Here is a 23,694-nt window from a genome sequence, read left to right on the forward strand (position 1 = left end):
GGCGGGGGCGGCGCGGCGGTGCCCGCAGAATGGGCGGCAGAGCCGGCTTCTTCGAGGTGGGTGCGGGCGGCGCCGGGGGCGGGGGGCGGCCGAGGCGAGGCGAGCCCGGGCCAGGTCCCGCAGCATCCTGCCGCCGGTGGACGGGGCTGCCCGGGATCCCGGCGGGCTGCTTTCTCTTCCCCCTCCATCTGCATTGAAGCACGGGGAGCCGGAGCCATCCGCTCCCGAGTCTGCCGAGGGAAGTGACCGCTGCCGGAGCCGGGCAGAGGGGCCCGGAGGGGCACGCTGCTGCCCGGGGGTTTTACTGGGGCGAGGGAGCAAAAGCGGCTGCCGCCCGCCTCGTCCTCTCCTTCCCCGGGCACGTTCCCCTCGCCGTTCCTGGTCCCCGCGTCCCCGGTGTTCCTCGGACGTGTTCCCGGAGAGCGGGGCGGGGGGAATCCCCGGGCTTCCCGACCGCCGGATCAATGGCTCTGGGCTTCCCGCGGGTCCTGCCTGGGGCAGCACCGCCGGCAGCCTGCGCTGGCTCTGGCAGCGCGTCCCAGCCCTACGGAGACGGCGAGAGCGAGGAATGTTCTCGGCACCTTCTGTCCCCAACTTCTCGGAAAGCCCCGTCGCCGGCCGCTGTGCACCTCGCCGGCAGCCGTCCCGCGCAGCCTCCCGGCCCGCTGCAGGCGTGCCCGCGGGCGGCAGCGCCCCGGGCCGGCTCTGGGCTGGCGGCAGGGAGCCGGCGGGCGGCTTGGTGCCCTGGCCCAGAGGACGGCTCCCGGCGCGGTGCCCACTGCCCGGCGGATACGGGCGAGGGCCCTCTGCGAGCACGGAGCGCTCGATCTTGAGTGGGGAATGAAAAACGGCCGGGCGGAGTTTGGTACAGTCAGCTCCTTGTGCTTACAGAAAGCGCAGAGTAACGGGCACCTGGGGAGCTTCAAGGGTAACATCTCATCCACTTACATAAACAGCTCTTTGCTAGAATTAGTTAGGCTGGCTAATACAAAAAAATCTAAAGAGTGGCTTGTATTACAAAAACAGGTCTGTACAAGCTAAATTACTGCAATCCTGAATGAGAAACCCAAGTATAAGCCTGCAGAAACACAATCACGACTTACCTAAAAAAAAATGCACAGAAGTAGGAATGTTCCTTGTTCAAATGCAAATTACAAAGCAGTTGTTGTTATAACACAAATAGAATCCAAAGTCATCTGAAAATCGTCTACTCCTTTAGTAACTTACCATGACCTAAAAGTTCCAGGTTTTACTTTTCAAAGATAAAAAAATGATCCAGACATCACAATTCAGCAAAATAAACTGCCTACAGCTCTTTTGGATGTGAGATAGGCACCTGCACCATGCTTTTTCCTCAGCAGTGTTGACTTACAGGATTGTTTTAGGAAAAACAACCAAGCTTTTACTGCCGTGGATTTCTACCAGAGAGGTAGAACTCAAACTGTTGTGAGATCCAAATGCAGGAGCAAGCACATGTGTAATACCCTTGTGATTGCCTTTAGTCACTTCAGGTTTGCTCTTCTGTCTCAGACTTATTTGAACTCCTGAAGAGCACTAGTTACTAGAAGACCGCAAAAGCACGGACATCATTGTTGTTACCTGATTTTGCAGAGGGGGAAAACATACAAAAGTTGAATGACCCGCTCAGTCTCGCTAGGCAGGACAATAGCAGGAGATCCAGGTCTTTGGAGTCCTAAATCAAGATCCTGTGTTTAAGCAACACTAAAGCAAACCCAGCATGATTCATGAATTTACTTGTCAGCCTTGTATGTCTTAGTCCTTTTCTTTTTGTAGCAGATAATGGGTGGAAACAGATTTGCCCGGCTCATGCAGTGTGTGAGCAGTCTCAGGGGTAGGATGTGGACAAAGACTGCCTAAGTAGCACTAGCAGTGCAGTTCTATATTGCTTTCTGCACTGTTCTCCCTGACTTGTTTTCTGTTGCAAATTCATTGACTTTGAACCCTGAGTTGCATTTCTTCACTACACATTCAAAGCTGAGCTATGTAAAGAGAGAAGGTGAGTGTTCCACTTCTCTCAGTACTTCCTGGGGAGGGCAGGCAGAATCTCTACTGTTGTTACAAACTTTAGGGTTCCCTCTTTGAGGAACTGTATAAATTTGTACTTTCCCCTACACATTTATAAACCACTTACTTTTTACTGTTTTTCTGTGTCACTTCCTGATCAGAATCACTAATCACTTCACAATCACCAAACTGTTCTGTTTACTTCAGATATTGGTTTGTTTCTACTTTCACCTCATTTTTAAAATCACTAATAGTTCAGAAGAGGCTTCTCTAGGACAACTATAAATAAATATGCATATACTTGAAAACACTGCACCTGATAATTTGAGGAGATTCAACTCCAAAACTGAGAGATGTATGACAGAGACTTATATCTAGATTAATGTTCTTTAGGAGTGGTTAATTCTCTAAGTTGCATAGAGAAAAACTCTTCTGACCTATTTGAGGTTTGTTTCTGAGTTTCTGATACTGTTTATGCTAACAGTGCCTCTTTTCCTCCTTTCCATATGAAGGATGCCTATGTGAGATGCTCAGATGTAAATGTCTCCAGTAGAGCTCTGAAGTTAGACTAATGAATTGTATAATTTCTTTTTACTTGACAGGTTTAGGTCTTCAAAAGTATTTCCTATAAAGAAAATAGTGTGGTGTTCTGACTTCCTAGAGCAAAAAGCCTTGAACTATATTCATACTGTAGAAAATTAGTGTCACAAGAGCCACAGTTATACTTTTCCTTCCTTAATTAGTTTGGATGATAAGTGCCTTTTGTGAGCAGCGATACCCAAAAATGTTTTGGAATCTTCACTCCCTGATGATAGATTGAACTGACATGTGCAGTACAGTCTAAAAGCAATAATGTACTGGCCCCCCTCGTTGGCATTTAAAGTTCCCTTCCTCTTCTGTCTATGATGAAAACCCTCTAAGGGGGTGGCGACTGCTGTCTGGCTGGCATGGCTGAGATGTCACAGCTCCTGTTACAAAGGCTTCTCTCAGAGCTATGCTGTCTAAAGCCTTGTCAAGTAAGAGCACTGAGAGCAAGTGCTAAAAGCAGGACTGCAGAACATTTCAAGATGCTGTATCCTCCAAGAATTGCCAGAAAGACAAGGCCACATACGAGATATTTGAACGGTCATTTAAAGGGACACCTGAAAATTTCCCTGGTGTTTGAAGACATCTGCTCTGTTTTCACAAGTAACACTAAAGATTATTATCACAGAAAGAGATGAGATGGCAGGGCAAACATTATCCCTTACTCTTCTCTCACCACTTTCCCACACACTTACCAACACCTCAACATTCAGTTGTACTGCTTTACTTAGAAGACAGCAATTTGTCTTTTTTCTCTGTGAAGCTTGAACGAGAAACTTAATTTTGTATAGGAGAAGATGATAGTAAAACATTAATTGGCAGGAAGTATCTGGAGCTACTCAGAATTTGAAGGCTACATTTGAAATGAAAAGTTTTATATTAGCTAAAAAATTGGCTTCTTTGAAGTATATTTAAAAAAAAAAAAACAAAACCAAAGAAACCACCAGTTTTGTAAATTCACATGTCTGTATAAGCTCTCTAAAATTCCCAGGGTTTGCAGTCTTCCTTTCACAAGACAGCAGACCCATCCTTGATGCTACTAGGTAAAAAACAAAGAAAAAAAACCCTCTTCAATTTCTTCAATTCCATGTCAAAAGCATATACTGTATGTACATTTTGACATCCCTACAGCAAATTATGCACAAAGAGTAGTAATGAAAGTATAAATACTGAAGTTTGATAATGCAAATCACAGTGCTGATACAAAGATATGATTGTGATTTCACAAAGAATTGGTATAACTCTTCTACCTGAATATTGCCATTGTAGAAAACCATAAACTAAATCCCCAAGGCAGTGAATATTCTCTTACACAAGGAAAAGGCTATGCAGTGGTGTTGGAAAGCCTGGATGTCTACTTAGCGTTGAGTCAAAGCTGGCTCAGGTTCCCTGATGGAGGCACTCCAATGTGCTTCATAGTGACAGTGATACCCAGTGAATGATGTGACTTTTCAGTACGCCTGGGAAATTGGCAACATGCAGCTCTGTGTTAGCCAGCCTAAGTAAATATGCACTGAGTCAGTATGAACTGATGGAGGTTCCTTTTCATCTGGTGTATCCTCCTAAAAGATCTCATAGTAGTAAAAGCTGAAAAGTTTTCGTACATTTTCAAGAGCCAGAATTCACTGTGAAGGCCTTAACGACTTTTCCTTTCTTGAAAAATAAATCAGCCTCCCACCCCAAGTAAATAGACCTTCCTTTTCCTTCCTGACTGTTCTTATGCTGACTCATTTTATCTCTGTCAATTATATAAATGAATCCAAATCTTTCTCAAGGATGAGCATTTGTAGCTCTACCTGTTATCATCCTCAGGCCCAGGTCTACAAAGCAACTTGGGTTTTGCAATGTTTTTGGGTTAGGCATCCAGCTCCAAGGTTAGATAGGATAATTTGGTCAGGGTATCCATGTTTACTTCAACTCTTATCTCTTTGCTGTGTGGTATCCCAAAAGGCATCTGCTGTAGAGAAATACTGAACAGAATTACAATGGAAGGGAGCAGTGATAAAAGGAGCCCAGAAAGCCTGAATTTCTCTCTCATTCTCTTTGGTAGAAGAAAGCCCTTTTCACTGAATTCCTCTCCTGCCTGTACTTTTTGGTCTGCCTGTGGGAGAAATGGGGAATGGAAAAAGACATTCCAAAGCAATTTTCCCACTTTCTGGCAGTGTGTCTAACTATTACATGTAAGGCATGAAGAACTAGATAATCTCCTTTGGTGACAGTTTAGTTTAATTCAGAAAGAATCTAAATGCTGTGCATTGTGCTGACCTTGGGATAAAGATGCTTACTGGATCAATATCCTTGGGGATTTAGATGAGAGCATGTCTAACTAGCAAATCAGAAACAGGTGGAAGAAATAAAAATGCAGTAAGAGTGTCAGCACAGGTCAAACACTGGTGCTCACTGTCTTACAGAATAGCAGAACTTAGGAAGCTGAGGAGTAAATACCTAGAGTATCTCTTGTGACCCTGTAGATGTTAGACATGTAAACTCTGCAAAAGTGAAAATTCATTTTAGAAAACCATTTGAATATGGGCATCACTGTATGTCATTATACACAGTGAAATAATGCAATAAGATTCTAGTCTCAAGAAATACGAGCCATTGCTTCAGAGGTAAGGATTTGTTTAGCTGGACTGCTTAGAGAATAAGGTTTAGAACTCCACAGGTAGGATGATGAAATTTTGCTTTGTGAACATTTGCCTTGGTTCTGGTTTGCGAGTTTCTCCCATAGCATGTGGCCAAGCTGTGAGACTCCCTGCCTCAGGACTCTTTAACCAGGTTTAAAAGGCAAATGTATAAGGTAGTTGAAGAAAGAAGTCCATGAAAATTTATTACATACATAGGCAGCACTTCTGGTCAGGAAGTCAAAAAGAAGGAAGCAGGAGAGTCAAAATCACTGTCTGTCTCTTCCCTTTCCCTCAGTCACTACATTCTTGCCCTGATTTATTACTCTTTCTGAGTCACCTGCTGCTGGCTGTTTCAGAAACCAATTCTAGATGGATCCTTAGACCCATCCTCTGCTACAGTTTGTACCTTTCAGTGCAAGAGAAGCTTCAGATTGAGAGTCAATTGTAAAGCAGCAGCACAAACAGAATTTTCAGTGTAAGTACACTTACAGCAATCTCCCTTTGGCTTAACTCTTGACTTGAAGGAAACTATTCTTGATATGCCCTAATGTGAGATCACACTAAGGCATGCTTACTCCCTTCAGGAACAACACAGTCTACCAGAAAAGTCAGAGGAGATAAAGAAAATAATGATGAGATGAATAATTCTATAGGGAAAATGTTTAGAAAGATTCAATTTGCCACAGTTAGGACTGTGGCAACCACTGGATTGGTTTTTTAGAGTTAAATTCAAAGAAACTGATTTATGTAAGCATTCCAACAGTTCAGGGAGAATTCATTCTGCATTGCTCTTTCTCAGACTGGTTGGTTCCTATACTGTGAAATAAACTTTTTATTTTTTTTAACTGAGTAATTTCAAAAGAAATCAATACAATATGTGCTTATGTCAGTGCTTATAAAGTTTCACTCAAGTTTACTCAATCTGCTGATTACAAATGGTTTCAAATTAAACTTCTAAGATGCACAGACATGATAAATGTGTCAGCATTTCCATAATAGTTATCACATTATTTTTGAAGATCTATTGATCCTTTAGCACTTTAGCTATGGCTTTAAACTGCAAGAATTCAAGTGAACTATATTTTTGTAATCCTATTACAGAGACACTACATCTTAAAAACTCTTTTTAAACACTTTGCTCAGATGTTTTTCCCTTATGAATACTTTTATTTTACCTTTTTATTTTCTGAATAAAAATTTAACAGCTGAATATACTTTGCTTATATTGTGTATTGATTATTCTTTTCCCTCAACCTGTTTGTGTTCTAAACATTAATAATCAAGATTTTTTCTTTTACTAATGATGCTATTGATCTTTAATCCTCATGCAATTGAAGAAATTTGTCTTCTAATCAAAGATATATATTTGTAGTCGTTTATAAAAGAGTTTTCAACATCTTGCACAAATCTGCCTATTGATTAAGTTCTACTCTAGGTAGTCTCAGAGAAGCTGTAGTTTAAAATGTCTTTAAAAATTCACCAAATAAGTGGACTGTAAGTCTTACTGCACTAATTCAGGCCAACAGTTGGTGTTCTATTGTGCTAAATGCTTTGAAAACACAATGAAATTGAAGTTCGCTGAGCCAAACAATTTATGTTTAAAAGAGATGATACCCATCAGTAAGTGTTCCAAGAACAGATTGCCGGGTGTCTAAAAACTATTGCCAACCAATGCATTAACTGCCTTGGTGCTGTGCCTCAAGGCTGGAAACACTGTGTTCAGTGCTAGGGTGCTTCATGGGATTGGCCAGGATGTTCAGGAACTACCAATTCTTCCTTTGGATCAGGCTTTTCTGTTCTTTGTGCAGGGAACACCTACACTGGGGGATGTTCTGATAAATCTAAGAGGGTGATAGTCAGAGGAAACAGTTACCTTGCTTTCACTCCGTTGCTGCACAATTTGCTGTGGACTGGAGTGGAATCTAAAATCTGGCATCCATCTTTCTGAAAAGACACCTACACTGGGGGATGTTCTGATAAATCTAAGAGGGTGATAGTCAGAGGAAACAGTTACCTTGCTTTCACTCCGTTGCTGCACAATTTGCTATGGACTGGAGTGGAATCTAAAGCTGTGTTCTGGCATCCATCTTTCTGAAAAAGGAAAGAATGTTTGATATTTGCTTAGATCTTGAAAGTAATTGAAAGTAAATTAAATGTTTGAAGTGGGAAAAAAATTAAAAGAAACTGAGCAATTTAGGTTGCAGGAGCCTTGTGGAAATCATGCAGTCAAACTCCTGTTCAAAGCAGATACAGCAAGATCAAATGCACTGGGTCTTGTCCAGTCCAGCTTTAAATGTCTCCAAGAATGGAGATTCCACATCCTCTTTAAGCAACTTCTCATATTTGGCCTAGCTCATGGTGCAAAAAATTCCTTGTTGTCTGGATTTTCTCCTACTGCATCCAGACATATTCCCTCTCACCATTATCTCTGTGCACCTCCAAGAAGAGGCTGGATCCATCATCTCTGTAGGCTTCCTTTAGGTATTTGCATGGACCAGTATAGCCAAGTATGACAGTTTGGCATTTGAAAGAATTGTACTGGAACAGAACCAAATAACAGTAGAATCAAGCTTTATTTGTTTGTTTTCCACACTGATTCTAAAGGTTCACAGAGATTGACTGTACAGTCACTCCCATGAAAACCACAGAGCAAAAGAAAAACTCTGTAATTTTCAGTCTGGTCTTGTGCATAGCAAGAATAACCCAACTAAAATACCTTAGGTGGCAGAAAGATACTAAAGCCACTGTAATTGACCTGGACAATATCTCTCTAATACAACCACTGGAGGCCATAGATTAAAACTGCCCCTGGGGGATTCTGATAAAAAATATATATATTTGGGTTGGGTATGGAATGGGAAGGACACCACTAAAAGTGTAGGTACTTCTGCAGTCTGCAGGGTAGCCCATGGTACTCATTGACAGAAGAACTTTGAGATACACCAAAGATTTCAATAGTCCTTGTAGCAACTTGGCATCAGGAGGGACAAAATGTGGTGTACAGCCCCCTCTCTGCCCTGTACTTGTTCTGTGGACTGCAAGTGTATGATGTATTTCAAGAATAGTCTTCTGGGAAAGGAATCCACTTCACTTGCTTTCCCATGGAGATTTCGCACAAACAAGGATTAAAACTGCATAGATGTGTTATTTTAAATATAAAAAAAATCAAGGGAAAATATATCCTAACAATCCATCACATACTTGCTACGTATCACAAAAGAGGAACAGCATTTATCTCCCTCAATGTCCCAGTCAGAGCTTACAATGCACAGGCAGAGCACACCATGGCATTAGTGTTCCTTGTGGAGATCAGATTTGATAGGTGTGACTGGAGCTGAAGTGCTCCATTGCTGTGCCACAAGAAACCCTTTGGAACAAGTGAAACAAGGAAATAAGATACTCCAACCAAGCGATCTCTTCAAAGCAACCCTCTGAGAAAGATACTGGACTGTGACTCCTATTTTTAGTGAGGAATCATATTTAAAGTCTGATATTAATCCATTCTCTTGGCCAGTTAATACCAAACATAATTAATGCTAGATGTTTATATAAAAACCCCAACAACTGCAGTGAGGTTTAGGGACCTGCTGCAATGTCTAGGGAGCTTTGAATGTCTGGGGACTTTTCTGCTTGTCTGTTGATAAAATCATAACATTTTGCCAAACTGCCATTTGATCATGGAAATAAACTGCTCTTTCCTTTTCAGAGCTGTAGCTAAACCTCTGCTTGGAATATGAAGTGCTAATATGTAATTAATAAAACAAGTGATTAAGAGGCAAGAGTAACACTATTCCTATAACAAATGTTTAAGTGTTTGTGAAGCCCAGATATTTAGTTGCATTTTTTCATTATGTCCACCAATATTTTCCACTCTCCTTGCAATTAAAATATTCTGGAAACAATACACAATAATCTTCAAGCTTTATATACTCAGAATATTTGCTTATATGCATATATATACATTTAATTTTTTTCTCAAACTCTAATTTTATGACTCACAGAAGTACTGTTCCTTAGTGATCCCTGTGAAACTTCTCTGCCCCTTACTTGTTCCACTTGCTCTAGCATAAGAAAATACCCAAGAGCACTTTTTTGATCAGACGCTTAGCTACTTCTGCTACTTAATATATCCAAGAATACAATTCATTTGGCTTCCCCCCCCCCAAGTTGAGTGCCTTAGGAAACTGGTGATTGAAGCTGTTTCTTGAGAACATCAAGAAGGTTTTTAACTCAATTCAGAGATCAGAGAAAAACGGTGTCCCACTCTGAGAGTCACATTAATTATGAATTTGGGAATCAGCTAAGAGTTTACACATTATTTAGCCAATAATGATTAATTATCATTTTGTGTCCTCTCAGGTGGAAATCCTTGATTGGGAGACAAAGAAACAGCTATGCTTCCTAGATAAGGTAAAACAAAAATCTGCTTGAAAGACTAGGTGACTTTTAAAGAAATTACTAACTTTTCTTAAGTAAATATGGTGTTTATGAAGGGTATTTCATCTTCTGGTAGCCTTTCCTTGGCCACTTGTAATGATTATGCAAACTTCATACTGACTACAGTGTATTTCATCACTTTTCCAGAAGGAGCTTTTGGGCAAAAAGGACACTTCAGTTGTCCTTTACTGAGTTGCTTTGCTAAGATGTGGTGCCTGCTGTTTGGTACTCAGAAGCCATCAAATTGTCACTGCTGTAACACTTGATCACTGCTAGAGAAGCTGCCTCTGAAACAGGTGTCAAAAACTGTCCTGCCTTTTTCCTGTCAGTTCTTTGAATCCTTCATGCCAAGGCTAGACATGTGTACAAAATAGTTACATTGTCTAAGTCACATTTCTGTTTGGCTTAATAGTCTTACACCTAGTAGTTGTCTTTCAAAACATTCATCTTATATTTACAGTCTTTTTGTTGCCTAGGTGGAACCAAATGCTACAATTAGAGAGATCAGATTGATGTTCCATAAATTATGTGAGTATAACTTCTGCAGCAGCTCACATCACATCAGAATATCTAGTACATAAATAGGAAAAAATACGTAATTGAAATATAATGTATGCACACATAATGCTGATAACCTGCACACGAATGTGATCACAGTGAGATTTCAGTAAAATTATTTTATCCTATCCTGATACACCTTTGTATTTTTTCTGCTGCATAATTATCACCTACATTAGTGTTGAATAAATATTTATAAAAACCTATGAACGAAGCTCATCTTCTTGTATTGTGTTCATTATAGTAATGGGTGATCTAAACTGAGCATTGTATATCACACAACTCTGTATGGTCTTACAGATCCTCGGTGGTACCCAGCAAGGCAGTCAATAAAACTTGATCCAAGTAAGTACTTGTGAGGTCTGGAGTAACTAAACTGAGCAGGGCCCTAGCATGAAAGGTGTACTTAAGGGTATTGGCACTTGAGAATCTGTTTCCAGCTATGTTAATTAGTACTGTGAAAGCTGATGAGAATCCAGAACAAATACAATTCTTTGGAAGGAAACACAGTTACACCCTGGTTGCTTGGTAATTAACTTAGGAGTTTGCACATTGTTCCAATGCACTTTCTGACTGCTGAGCACTGTTGCTTTCCAGAGAGGCAGCACAGGATTTAGATGCTCACTGCCCTTAGCTGCAGTCAAATGATCTCCATGATGATGCTCAGCTGGGATCACCAAAAAGGGCTGCAAGTTTGAGCTATCAGTTCACATAATCCTCAGTTCTCAGGCAGGAATTACAGTTCTTTTGAGGGAAGTCAATGCAGAACACATTGCTGTGGACATAGCAATTGCTGACAAAGCTGATGACAGCTGGCTGACTTCATTAATACACTTGTAGGTATTGCTACTAGAAGCCTCTTACATGGCCTGAGTCCACAAAAGAAAGTCTAATTGCCAAACTGTGTTAATTCATCTTAGCTAAAATATAACACTTTCTTCCTTTGCTTTCATTAAGGACAAGTTTATTTAAACAATCCCTTAAAAGTATGGTAGTGAAGATTTGCTCATGGTGTAAAATCTATCCATGGAAAACAGATGCATCTGTTTCCTTGTTTGAAGATCTCCCTTGTCAGATTCCTCTATGAATTTACGTAGTGAGACTTGCCATGAGAAAATGCTGGCCTTCTGGAGATTCCTCCAAATCTAGGCATTAAAAGCTCAAGTGCAGTGGAATCACCTCATAGCTGGTTGTTTGGGAAAAGAAAGGCAATGAAAATTTCCATAGGAGAGCTTTCTAAACATAGCTTATCCTCTCTTCTGTTTGTCTGGTGATGAGCATTGAGAAGAGTGGAAGAGAGAGAGAGGTGCAGCTGACTGGGAGGTCAGGGAACTGTGATAAAGGGCATTGCCATCAAAAAATTCGGCTGTTGGCAGTGATGAGAAAGTCTACTAGACTAGACAGGCACATAGGATTGAGAATTCTTTCAACTGTTTTGATGTGAATAGAGGATCCAGGCTTATATGTGATTACAGGGGTAAATAAAAATTAAGTGTAAATATTCTTGTTCTGTTTAATGATATTCCAATAAACCCACATCATATCAAGGAGTCTCATAGATAAAGAACCATATAAAGCTACTATGCTTCCAAAGTGGACTTGAATGTCACTAAGATGTAATTACTTCTTTCCTTCTCAGAAGGAAAGTCCCTGAGGGATGAAGAAATCCTGCAGCACCTCCCTGTTGGCACAACTGCTACCTTATACTTTAAAGATTTAGGGCCACAGATAGGATGGACTACGGTGAGCTCTGCTTCAAGTCTGAGCCATTTTAATGGCTAGTTTTCCACAGCTAATCCTTACATCACTTTTTGTTTCTCTCCAATATTTCTGCATGATGTCTGCTCTGATAGTGGATGCAGGCAATGAATCCTCATTGCTTCAGTTCATTTAATCAGGGAAAGCAGTAACAGATTGAATGTCTATTTAGTTTCCTGGGAGAGCAGCAGTGGAAAAGCTGCTGCAGGGTAGGTTTGCTCTACAGAACTAAAATGCAGATTGTCAAATGGATGTCTACTGCAAAATCATTAGGAAGTAGGTATGTAAATGCCTTTGGCAATCTGCTCCACAGGACCTGTGTAACTCCTGACAAAATTAGGATTATACTCCATTTAGTTTGTCCTGCAAAGAGGCATGGGAGCAACTTCACATGTCACTACTTGAAGTGACTTCAGCAAGAAAATGCGTAAAATTTGAGATTAGTTGCTGTCTGCGTGTGACTGTGTCCCAGGATGCCAGTGACAGGCTAATGACAGCAGATAATTTCTGCAATATTAGCAGCCATCCACAAAGACCTTGCATATTTACTGTCTTAGCTCAAATGCAAATTTTATCACAAGTCACTTGGCAGGCAACACAGCACTGCTGTTTATGCAGTGAGGTGACCAATGACCCTTCTAGCTCTCTAGAAGGTCCTTGCTGCACAGTATTACACTAGTTCAAATAAACAGCACAATGTCAAGGGAAAAGTACTTAATAATTTAAAGGCATATTTACAATTTATTAGCTATGAGATATTAATAAAACCTTGTGTTGATTACAAATACCAAAGACAATGTTAATAGAAGGTAAAATTTAAAAAGTCAAATATGTTTTGCAAGACTGAGTCTTCACATCTTTACTTTGGATGCACTGCTGATAAATCAAGCAGCTGTTACTCAATCCAAAAAACCAGGAAGACAGACAAAAACTTCTAATGGCAGTGTAGACTTCAAGACACACGTGCATTAATATCCACCAAAATATCACAGGGCAGAGTAACCCCAGGCTTCTACTATTTCATAATCATTTGCTCTCCCTGCCCTTCAAGCTACTTCATTCAAATATAAACCAACAAATACTTTAGTATTATCAAATCAAAAAGATGAGCTTCTTATCTACAAGCAAACGTGATCTTCACCAGAGAAAATGCTGATCTTAACAGAAGTCATTAACCCAACTTTTCCAAGTATCAAAACAACTCTAAATACATTAGAGAACTGGGATTGTTTGGGTTTATTTTTTTGTTGCTCTCTATATTTGTTGGGTTTTTGTTTGTTTGTGACAGAAGTACAATCAATTTCTCTTCTTTTTCTGTAAGTGAGGTATGGGCCTACCTTCCTCACTTATAGATGGGTAGAAAATTCAGCTGTTAATATTAGGTCCAAAGTTAACTTCAATTTAAAGTGATATTCCTAAGAAAGACACACCTATCTGAATGAAATCAAATTAGAGAAATAGCTTCTCTGGTTTCCTATCTTTTTTTTTCCCCTTTCTTTTTATTTTCCTTCTAGTATTCCAATTAAAGCTTGTTTGAACATAGAATGAAATTATTGTTTCCCAGGACAACTGCTGTGCTAACTGTTCACACAGATGGGGTCACTGTGAATACTTACAAGCTGTGTTTCCAGTTTAAACAAAATTCATTCAGTAGAAGCAGAACTCCTATTTCTCAAGACAAATTCTTCACCAAATTTCATTTTAAACCAAAATAAAGCAACAGCTTTTGAGTGCAAGAGAAGGGTGAGAGCTGCATAAGTGTAACATGCATGCATATTTGTCATGATCTCTGGGCTGCCATTGCTATCTTTTCATACCCATACTGTGTCTGCAGCACTGGCAATGGCTGTTTGAATGCAACTGAGGCAAATAATTGCAAAATATTTATGTGCATGGCTACCAGTTTCATAGGCTGAGTCCAAACCTTCAACTCCCTCTCTGCCTCTCTTAATGCCATCCTGGCTGTGTGGAGGTGTTTATCCCACTGCATTAGTTATCACAAAGAGACCAAAGCAAAGCCATCATCAATTCAGCTGTCTAATGATTTTCTCTCTTTTTGCAGGTATTTTTGATAGAATATACAGGTCCATTGTTCATCTATTTTGTGTTTTATTTCCGCATGACTTTTGTCTATGGACTGGATGAGAGGTTTACATCAAGTCCACACCCAGTAGTTAAGTAAGTCCATTGGCAGGCTTGAGCCGTATTTCTTGTAGTCTTATTCCAAATGTTTTGCCACACATGGTTTTTTTAAGCACTCTTAAATGCTTTTGTTTTGCTGTTTCTAGCTTGGCATGTATCTGCCATTCTTTCCACTACATCAAAAGGTTGATTGAAACAGTATTTGTTCATCGATTCTCCCGTGGGACTATGCCACTGAGGAATATTGTGAAGGTAAAATGCGCCAGAATCTATCCACAACTGCCCTGACAAATCCAGCTTAGCCAGCCTATGCTCTGCCTCTGCACCACAGACATTTTGTGTGGCTTTTGTAGCAATGCACAGCAAATCTCACCCATAAAGCTGCCCCAAATTCTTTGAGAAGATTTCTTAATGTCACTATTGTATAACCCACATGCTGTCATACTGTTACTAATATTATAGAAGTCTCATTACTTTTTAGAATTTTATACCTTCAGCATACCCTTCCTTTTCACTCAGCTAGGTCCTTGGGCGTGAATGTTTTAGTAACGAGTTAACTTTAAAAGTAGTACAGGCAGGCACAATGGTGGTAGAGCTGCTTTCTTTTAAAAAAAAATAAAATTGTGACAGTAATTTGATATCTGCTTTGCCCCTAACATTCTCTTTGTTGTTAAGAAACTGTTAATTTACCTTTGATCCAGTGCAAAGCAGCTGAGTTATTCAGCATTTTCTTCTCCACAGGAGCACTCCCTGATGTCACCAGCATTGCTGTGGCACAGGGCAGCTCTTGGGGTGCAGACTCTGTTCCCTGGGTGTCTAAGAAGTAGTACATCAACTGCATGGTTATACATAAACTGTTATAATTTTACAAATGTTTGCAACAGAGAACACACTAGTAGTCAAAAGTACTTACTCTAAGGAAGACCAGAAATTATCAACTGAAAAAGTTTTTGGGAATTTTAACATTTGGGATTTAGGCAGTTCCTGGTAATTTGCACTATGGCAGTGATACTTGTAGCAGCTGAAGCTCTACCTTGTGGCTAACTCCTTACAGCTGTCCAGTGGCTCTGCTCCTTCAGGTGAGAGCTTTCAGGAAAGGAGGGTCTGTAGTGGAGCAGTGGCCCTCCAAAAGAATCCTTCCTAGAAATTTTTGTGCTTCCTGCAGCAAGAGTTGTTAAAAGGTTTGCAGATCTTGTTCTTGACACAACAGATCTTGTAGATCTCTTGTTCTTGACACAACAGTAGCTAATGCATGCTAAACAGCAGATAAATGAGCAACTTTACCTTGAAAAAAACAATCAATGTGATAATTATTTTTCTCACTGCCATCTCTGACAACTACTTGTTCCTTTCAGACCATACAAACTCTTGTTGCTAAAATTAACATTTGTACCAGTCATTCTGCTCACTTCTTCTTTTCCATCTTCTCAGGTTGGAGGCACTTGTTTTCATCTGTAAAGTTGCTCACAGTTCTTATCTACCTGTTTAGCAATGCTTGGGTTTGATTTGCTTTTATAATTTCATTGGCCTTGGTGGTGTTACTCCAGAATTGTGCCAGTGTGAAAAACATCGCATCTTTTTTTCTATTTTTCCATCACATACTAGATGGACAAGGACATAGTAGACAGGGTTTGATACTTTGGTATTTTCAGGGTTGATCACATACACAGCAGATATAGATAGCTTCTTTCCTAAGTGCAGTGGAATGCTATGTGTACAGGAGATACTTCAGTCTCAATAAGCAGAAATCTGAGATGGGAATTGATGAGAGATGGGATTTTCATCCCTTTTTCCCAAATGGAACTACGAATAAATTATGCCCTACAATGCAGCAGCTTCACCAAAAGCAGAGCATGCTAACATAGTATAATTTTTTCTAAGATGTGATTTTTCTAGGCATTGGAAATGTAGAATACCTGATTTATCCGGACCTAGTAAACAACTCCTTAGGGTGAGTAAAATAGGGATTAATACAAAAATTGTGTGGTGATAAAGGAAATAATTGAAAGAAAGATAATTATGGCTGTGCCAAAAAAGGATCAGTCAGACCTTTAATAATAAGGAAGCACCAGAAGAATTCCTCAAAGGTTAGTCTCATGATTGGTCTTACATGGTCTTTCTTTACCCATGAACATTTTTGTGAGTAAAAAGAAGGGATATCATCGCTTTGTAGAAAAACATCTGGAGGAAAGATAACATTAAATACTAAATAAATACTATTTAAACCAGAAGACAATATAAGAAGACAAACAGAAGGGTACATGCTGGTCATGAAGAAACATAGGCAGGATATCAAGAACTATGGCTTGTCAATTGCAGTAAAGAAGACAAAAGTCCTAACTGTAAGTTTGGAAACTTGGGAATAATCTAATTATGGGATCCCTGCAATATCTGAACTTGACCTGCAGCATTATAAGAGACTGTTATAAAGCTTTAATATTCAGGATTCACAGAAACTCTTTCTTTTCTCCAAGTGAGTTTATGTAGTCTGTATGTTCCTATTTGAACCTCACTGGAGGCATTGTTATGAGGAATACAGATTCAAGTGGCAGCTGGACATTTACAAGCATTACTGAAAGGTCCTTAGCAGTGGAAGAACCCACTCATCTTGAAGATCCTTTTCTGATAACTGAGGAATAGTCTTTGCAGTAAATCATGTTCTCTGGGTGGTTAGCACTTGTTCAGTTTAATTAGAACATGTATTGTTGGGGACTGAGCCATGATAATTAATTTATTTAATTCTGCTTCACTGAAATCCATTGCCATATGTTCCATCCTGTGCCAAGCCTTGAAGCTAGGAGGTTTTTCTGCAGATGCCATTGCAAGATTACAAGAAACTGTTTCCACCTAAGTTTGTACAGCAGTCAGTAAATTGTAAGTGCCTGTTGAAGAAGCTAATTTTAGGGAGGAAGCAGTAGTTTATGGATAGGACACTACTCATCCTGTTCCTCACTGGAGTCATTCTTTTGGTTCTGCTGCATTTCCTGTGGGAAAATAAAGTAGTCACAGGGAAGCTATTTATTTTTTCTGCTCATTCATCCCACCTGATTTGTAATTACTGGTTAATAATTTGCTCTTTTTCATCAGTTAGCTCTTACACAATCTCAGAGCAAGGACATACTAAGTGCTTGTATTACAGCACACCCAAAAGGGTGTCCATTTTGTCTGAGGTCTCTGGGCACTGCAGTGCTTCAATTAATCCTAAGAAGTAAGTGGAAATGCAACTGAGTGTTTGATACAGCTGTTTGCAGCAGGTGAGGGGGCACCAGAATTTTCAGAAAAATGCACCATCAGACACTGCAGTCAGCTAGTGCAGGTTGGAGACGCTGAGGTAATCACTTTTCCAGGGTATTATTGCTAGAAATGCAGTTCTGGTACATACAGGGGGAAAAGACTGCAAAATTCAAAGAAAAAAAAAAGTTAAACCAGGCACAACAGCCTTGGATGGGATTTTTGCCTGCATGAGCAGGAAGGGAAGTGGTGAAGGAGAAAGCAGAAACACCTAGGAAAGCCTAAGCTACTGGAAACTATTTGGATAGCCAAGAAAAAGAAGGAGGACCAGAAAGGGTAAGAGGACCTTTACCAGGAAGAGTAAGAGGATCAGAGTTTTGCTCAAAATTGAAAATAGGATGCAAGGAAAGATATGGCAAAGAAAAGAAGAAGTGGTGAAAAAAATATAAAGAGCTCAGTTGTGGTCTTGCTGAAGTCCAGGTGATAAACAAACATACCCTAATACAACAAAAACTGAGGCACTAGGTTGGGTAAAAGAAGACTAAACTGATGAGAGGCAAATTGTTGAGGGTTGAGTCTGTCTGCAAGAGAATGGCAGCTCGGGGTCAGAGGAAGGGCCCAAGAAAGGGCCTATATATAGGCCCTACCTATATATAAGGAGGGAGACAATAGCCTGTCACCAAGACACCAAAGCAGCAATGACTGTCAGAAAAAACCCCACAGGAGGCTGGGCCAAGGAAGCAAAATAAGAGGTAAAGGTTGTCACTGTAAGTAGTTTTTTCATGGATGAAGCCTACATACTAGCACTGAGAGTGGTCAGGAATGTGTCGGTACAGCCATCAGTGACAGCTGTGTTATCAGAGTTTAGAGAGTGGAAACTGCACCACAGAAACACAAGGACAGCAGCAAAAGGGACTAACAAGAGAAATCACAGTGAAAGTGTAGAGGAAAGCATCAGGGAGGAAAAGTCAAAGCATGGGAAAGAAAGAAACTGATGGGGTGAAGGACAAGAGGACAGGAGATTGGGCAGTGCAAAATAATAAACCTGAGAGGACAGTGCCCAAATCTGGTCTTACAGTCTCAGAGGTCAGCAAAACAAGGTTCTCTTTAACATCCAGTCTGTATGCTCTTCAACCTTGCCCAATGGATTGCTAGACAAGATAATTTTGTTTTCAGTCATATGATAGTTTCTAAAACTGTTTATAAACATAACAACTCCAAGATATTTTAGAGGAAATCTTAACTCTATTAGTACCATTTCCTTTCTTATTTCCTGTTACCTGCTCCCACCTACCACACTTAGTACTGCCATTTCTTGTTGTATTATCAGCAAGTTGAAAGATTGTCCTGATCCATTGTCATCAATTTGCCTTGCAGCGAATAATGGCCTAAAAGACTGTATTAAAACAAAGAAAAATTGCTTATTTTTCAGAACTGCTTATATTACTGGGGATTTGCAGCTTGGCTTGCATATTACATCAATCATCCTCTTTACACTCCTCCTTGTAAGTAGCAGAACAACCCTCAATGATTTAAGTATTTATGTATGTACTTTGTATACTAGTACTAATGACTTGCAAACTCTTTTTTTTTAATAGCTTATGGGAAAAAACAGATAAATTTTGCAGTGATCATGTTTCTGGTAGGTTTATTGCTTTTTCTATCAAATGCTAAAATATCTTACCTTGCTTCTTCTGTCATATAAATGGAGGAGTGAGTAGGATAAACAGATCCTTATGACTAGGACATTTGGGATATACTACTAAAGCTGACCACTTGCATGCAAAACAGATAAATCTGTCAGTTTTTAATATGACTTTGTACACAAAGGAATATTTTGGTTCAGTGTCCATTCCAAGACTAGGATATTTATCTGCTGGGATGATCTCTCATAATCTTTATAAGTTTGTGACCTTATGTTTAAAAGCCAGTGAGTTTGTTTTGTGAACTGTTTATTGAGTGTTAAGAATCACAACAGATCATAAATCTTAGAGAACTTGCCAACTAAGAGATTATGTTGCTGATAATTTCCAGTGATAAAGTTTTGAAGCTCACATTTTGCTGAGCTTCAAAACCTGTTCATAGCTTTCTTTATGATTCAAAATTTTTCAGTCACTGTTCATTCTCACAATTCCTAGGAACACTTCATACATGCAGAAGCAAAGTCAGTGTAGCCAGTAAAGATGTACCTCCATATAAAGAATTTTCCTATGCATGTGTAACTTCTTTAGAACATCAGCTACTCGCTTGCCTTGACAAATTAATCATCAGTGACTGCAGAATTCCAAAGCAGCTTCTCTGGATGAAAATTCTGTGAGGTCATAATCTACTCACATTTTATAGAGAAAGTCCATAACTGAAAGCACAGAGCTGGGAATAAAACTCAGGAACTCTGACCACTAGTCATTTGCTAATAGTTATGCATTGCAGACACTGGAGACTGTCCATGATCATATAAATGCATCATTTCAATACACTCTCTTCCTAATTGATTGGAGCAGCATTCTTTAAATCCAGTGAAGGAAGTTGGGTCAATTATATTTCATTATTAATATCAATTATACTCTAGAGAACAAAACTTACTTAGAGACCAAATTGTATCTTCCTTGGGATTTTAATAACTTTTGAGAAACCAAGACTATGCAAATAATTTTTTGGATGTTTTTGAAGGCATAAGAATGATCAAAAAATAAAGCAAATATCCCCTGAGTTCACTTCTATCCCCTGTGGTTTATTTAGATTTCAAGGGGATTATGTAAGTAATACATTTGATACTTTGGACATGGAGTCCACAGTTTCTGAAAAATATAATAAAGATATAACAGAATATAATATGGACTCGTATTTGAATGGAGATGTTTCATCCTTCTGTCAGTAGTCTTAGTTAAGGATATTTATTATGTTTATAATAGATGATTTTCCTTTTCTTAAATATTTTAAAGAACCCCAGGAAATAACAAAAGGAAGAAAAACAAATAGAAGGGAAGAACATTTTTAACTCTGTCATACTTTTTCTTGCAGCTGTGTGAAGCTGGAAATTTTTCCATTCATGTTGCACTCAGTGACCTCCGGAGAAATGGTAAAAACTGCATCATCATTTTTCAGTTTTGCGCAGCCGTTCAGTACTTCCTTCAGTTGCTCTGCTTCAGGAAAGACCTGATCCTGGGGGGTGATGATATCTGTCAGCTGACTGCTGTGGGAACGCTCAGCACTGTAAAGATTGGATTCTAAGGGAAATCAGACAGTGCAAGGACTCTGACATCAGACTGTTGAACAACACTTATCTTACCGTAATCTTTATTGTTTTGGGCTGGGTTGTGTTGGGAGCAGTTACATTGGTTATATTGCCAGTGCAAAAGGAAACAGTGCTGCTACAAGCTATGTTTTGGTGAGCAAGGGAAAGTTCCCTCACAGGTATCCCACTCCTCTTGTGAGTCCAGAGGACATCCTGTCTTCCCACATCCTCTTTGTCCCTCTGACAGTCATGAGACACAGAAGTAGGCAGAGCTGGGTTTCTTTACAGGAAACAATATATTTAGGAGTGTGAATATTTTGTGATTTGTTTTCTAATCTATAGGATCCAAAACCTGTAAGATCCCATATCCAACAAAGAATCCTTTCACATGGCTGTTTTTCTTTGTATCTTGCCCTAACTATACATATGAGGTATGTATTTTCAAACAAGATGTTCAGATTTTAGTTTCACTGAATATATTTTTGTTTCTTTTAGAATGTTTTACATGGAAGAAACCTCAGAAACCATTCAGCTCAGTACATTTCCCCTCATTCCCTAAACCCCATGAAATCAGGTTGTGGACAAGAATTTGTCTGCTGTTCCTCCCCTCCCTTGGGTCAGTAGTGATGTGACTAACCTTACACAGACAACCCTGACCCTGGGCCAGTGCTTCCGTGTGGCTGCTAGACAAGACATACACTGTAAAGCAGGGCAAATTCTGCAGCCAGGAACAGGGAGATTGTCACTGAACATGTGCTGCAATGAGGGGATGGAGGTGTCTGGTGGGTTTATAATGTAAGAGCCTAGAAATATCATTGCAGGCAGGAAGATGGTGATCAGACAAATGAAAGATACTGTGATAGAGAAAGTGAGCCAAAGTCTTCTTCCCTGTTTTAAGTTACGCAATCACTTGTGTTGGTGGTGACTGCTTTAGAAACTTTAATCAGTTTATAATTTCATATTCCGTAATAAGGACCTAACTCCTGACTGAGTTCAAAAGCAGATAAAGTCAGTGCAACTCAGTGTAACATTCATTCTTGCACAGAAGGACAGTGTCAGGTTTGAAATTCAGTGGAGATCAACACATGTTCATGAGAACAGCATTGGGCCTTGGGCTATAGAAAGTTACCATTGCTAATAGTGATGGAGGTCTGATGAATACAAATTAGGCAGAGAAACAGGAAGGACACTGTTTTAATGCTTTAAAGTTTGTCATTGTAATAGCTGTGGAAGCAAATATGAAGGTTTTGTTTGTGATAATAAGGCACTGTTCACCTTTTTGACTAAAGGTCATTAACAGTAGAAATTGATCTGGCTGACCTTGATTTTTTTATTTACCTATACTAGGACAAGGTTATTTTGATCAATAGAGACATAAATGCAAATGCTGTCACCAGAAATATTTTAAATTTCCTTGGCCAAAACAGGTGGGGACCTGGATCAGTTTCACTATCATGACTCAGTGTGTTCCAGGTGAGTAATGCTTTGGTACTTCAACCTGAAGTGATGTCAGCAGCAAGAGCATGTTTTTAATCTGATAATGAATGTATCTTTTTTTTCCCCTTCCTTCTAGTGGGACTGTTCACCTTGCTTTGCTTCATTCAGATGACAGTCTGGGCAAAGGATAAACACTGCACCTACTTAAGAGAATTCAAGGACTATCCAAGTCATAGAATGCCAATTATTCCCTTTTTGTTGTAAGAAAAGAAGGCTCAATTTGAATATTGCACAGAACCTCAAGAAGAAAACCTCATAAATGTCCTGCCAAATAAATAAATTAATTAAAAGGATTTTGGCGCATGTTGAATCTCCACTGCTAAGGGAAACTGTATGCACTTGAAAGCTACACTTCCTTACATTCAAGAATTCTCAACTCAGAAGCACCTTAACAGATAAGGCTTCGTTGCACAGCTGCAAAAAAAAGTCCCTGCAGTTCACTGTAACCTGACTTAGATTTTTCTGTACTAGTCTGTTTAGATTGATGGATCAGAGATCCTGAGAAGTCTGTGCTGAAAAGCAGCTCCAAATTTAGCAGTGGCATTCTGCAAGACAGAAGTACACTGGAACGAGACACACCAGCTAACTGCAGAGCTGAGTTCAGCCAGCATGGCCAGCTGGCCTCAGGACAGTTGCATGATCTGCCTTCTTTGACTTGAAGAGAGTGTGCTGCCTGGAGGCAGGTGCTTTGTAACAGATAACATTACCAAAGAATATGAATGGTTCCTGGAATAAAGAAATAGGCCATATCTCAAAAACCTGATCATACTCTCAAATACCTAATTTGCCAAAAGAATCCAGCTGGCCTCAGGACAGTTGCATGATCTGCCTTCTTTGACTTGAAGAGAGTGTGCTGCCTGGAGGCAGGTGCTTTGTAACAGATAACATTACCAAAGAATACGAATGGTTCCTGGAATAAAGAAATAGGCCATATCTCAAAAACCTGATTTGGGTCTAATACCTAATTTGCCAAAAGAACCTTAAGTAAGAAATATTTGCAGTATTTGTGAATGTAATATCCTGTGCTGGGGTTTTTTGTTTGCTTTTGGTCTTCTCATTAGTAGTTGCATACTAGTAAATAAGATTCAGAAGCAATCTAACCTATGCCATATCTCTGATATCTGGCCTGTTTTGATATAACATCTCCTTATGATACTAATTGACCTTTAACCCAGCATTTTACATCAGGCTTCTTTCAGTAGTTTTTAATACACTTTGTTAATACATGAAGTGACTGCTAGTCCTCAGAACGCTCTTCCTATTTTTGGAGCCAGGGAGAAAAATCAGCTTCATTTTAGACTTCCTATGTTTTCTTTGTCACAGGATGTTCTGTGGGACTTAGTTGGGTTTTGTGTAAATCTAGTTTAAAAAGGCTGTTGAAATCTATCTGAATGACATTTTAAAGAAGCTATTTTAGAATATGAAGAGAATGCATAGATACTGTTTTGTTTCATAATTTATTTATTTATCTATAATAGATGTATAGAAAGATTTTTGCAACTATTTGTAAGGGTGAAATATGCAATAAAATCTATTTTAAAATCATTTGAAATAATTATGGCAAAAATAGAAGGCTACAGCTGGTTGCTGAAGTTTCAT

General features: G+C 39.6%; 1 protein-coding gene across 3 annotated transcripts; it reads left to right on the plus strand.

The window, feature by feature from the left end:
* The first annotated feature begins 6 nt into the window (after positions 1-6).
* Positions 7-22,784, plus strand: LOC120510871 (very-long-chain enoyl-CoA reductase-like). Of its 3 annotated transcripts, none has more exons than XM_039727188.1 (13): positions 7-56; positions 9,597-9,647; positions 10,151-10,202; positions 10,533-10,577; positions 11,872-11,975; positions 14,053-14,168; positions 14,279-14,384; positions 18,796-18,868; positions 18,962-19,005; positions 20,385-20,442; positions 20,941-21,029; positions 21,946-22,071; positions 22,172-22,784. In XM_039727188.1, exons 1-12 carry the CDS (start codon positions 30-32, stop codon positions 22,054-22,056), a joined length of 876 nt encoding a protein of 291 aa, XP_039583122.1. In that variant the 5' UTR covers positions 7-29; the 3' UTR covers positions 22,057-22,071; positions 22,172-22,784. The 3 variants fall into 3 exon arrangements, with proteins under 3 accessions (XP_039583122.1, XP_039583121.1, XP_039583119.1); XM_039727187.1 differs by having other exon boundaries at positions 22,026-22,071; XM_039727185.1 differs by lacking the exon at positions 7-56 and having other exon boundaries at positions 9,567-9,647; positions 22,026-22,071.
* Positions 22,785-23,694: the final 910 nt, after the last annotated feature.

This window comes from Passer montanus, unplaced genomic scaffold (assembly GCF_014805655.1).
Source record: "Passer montanus isolate IOZ18808 unplaced genomic scaffold, ASM1480565v1 scaffold60, whole genome shotgun sequence".
Taxonomy (NCBI): Eukaryota; Metazoa; Chordata; class Aves; order Passeriformes; family Passeridae; genus Passer; species Passer montanus.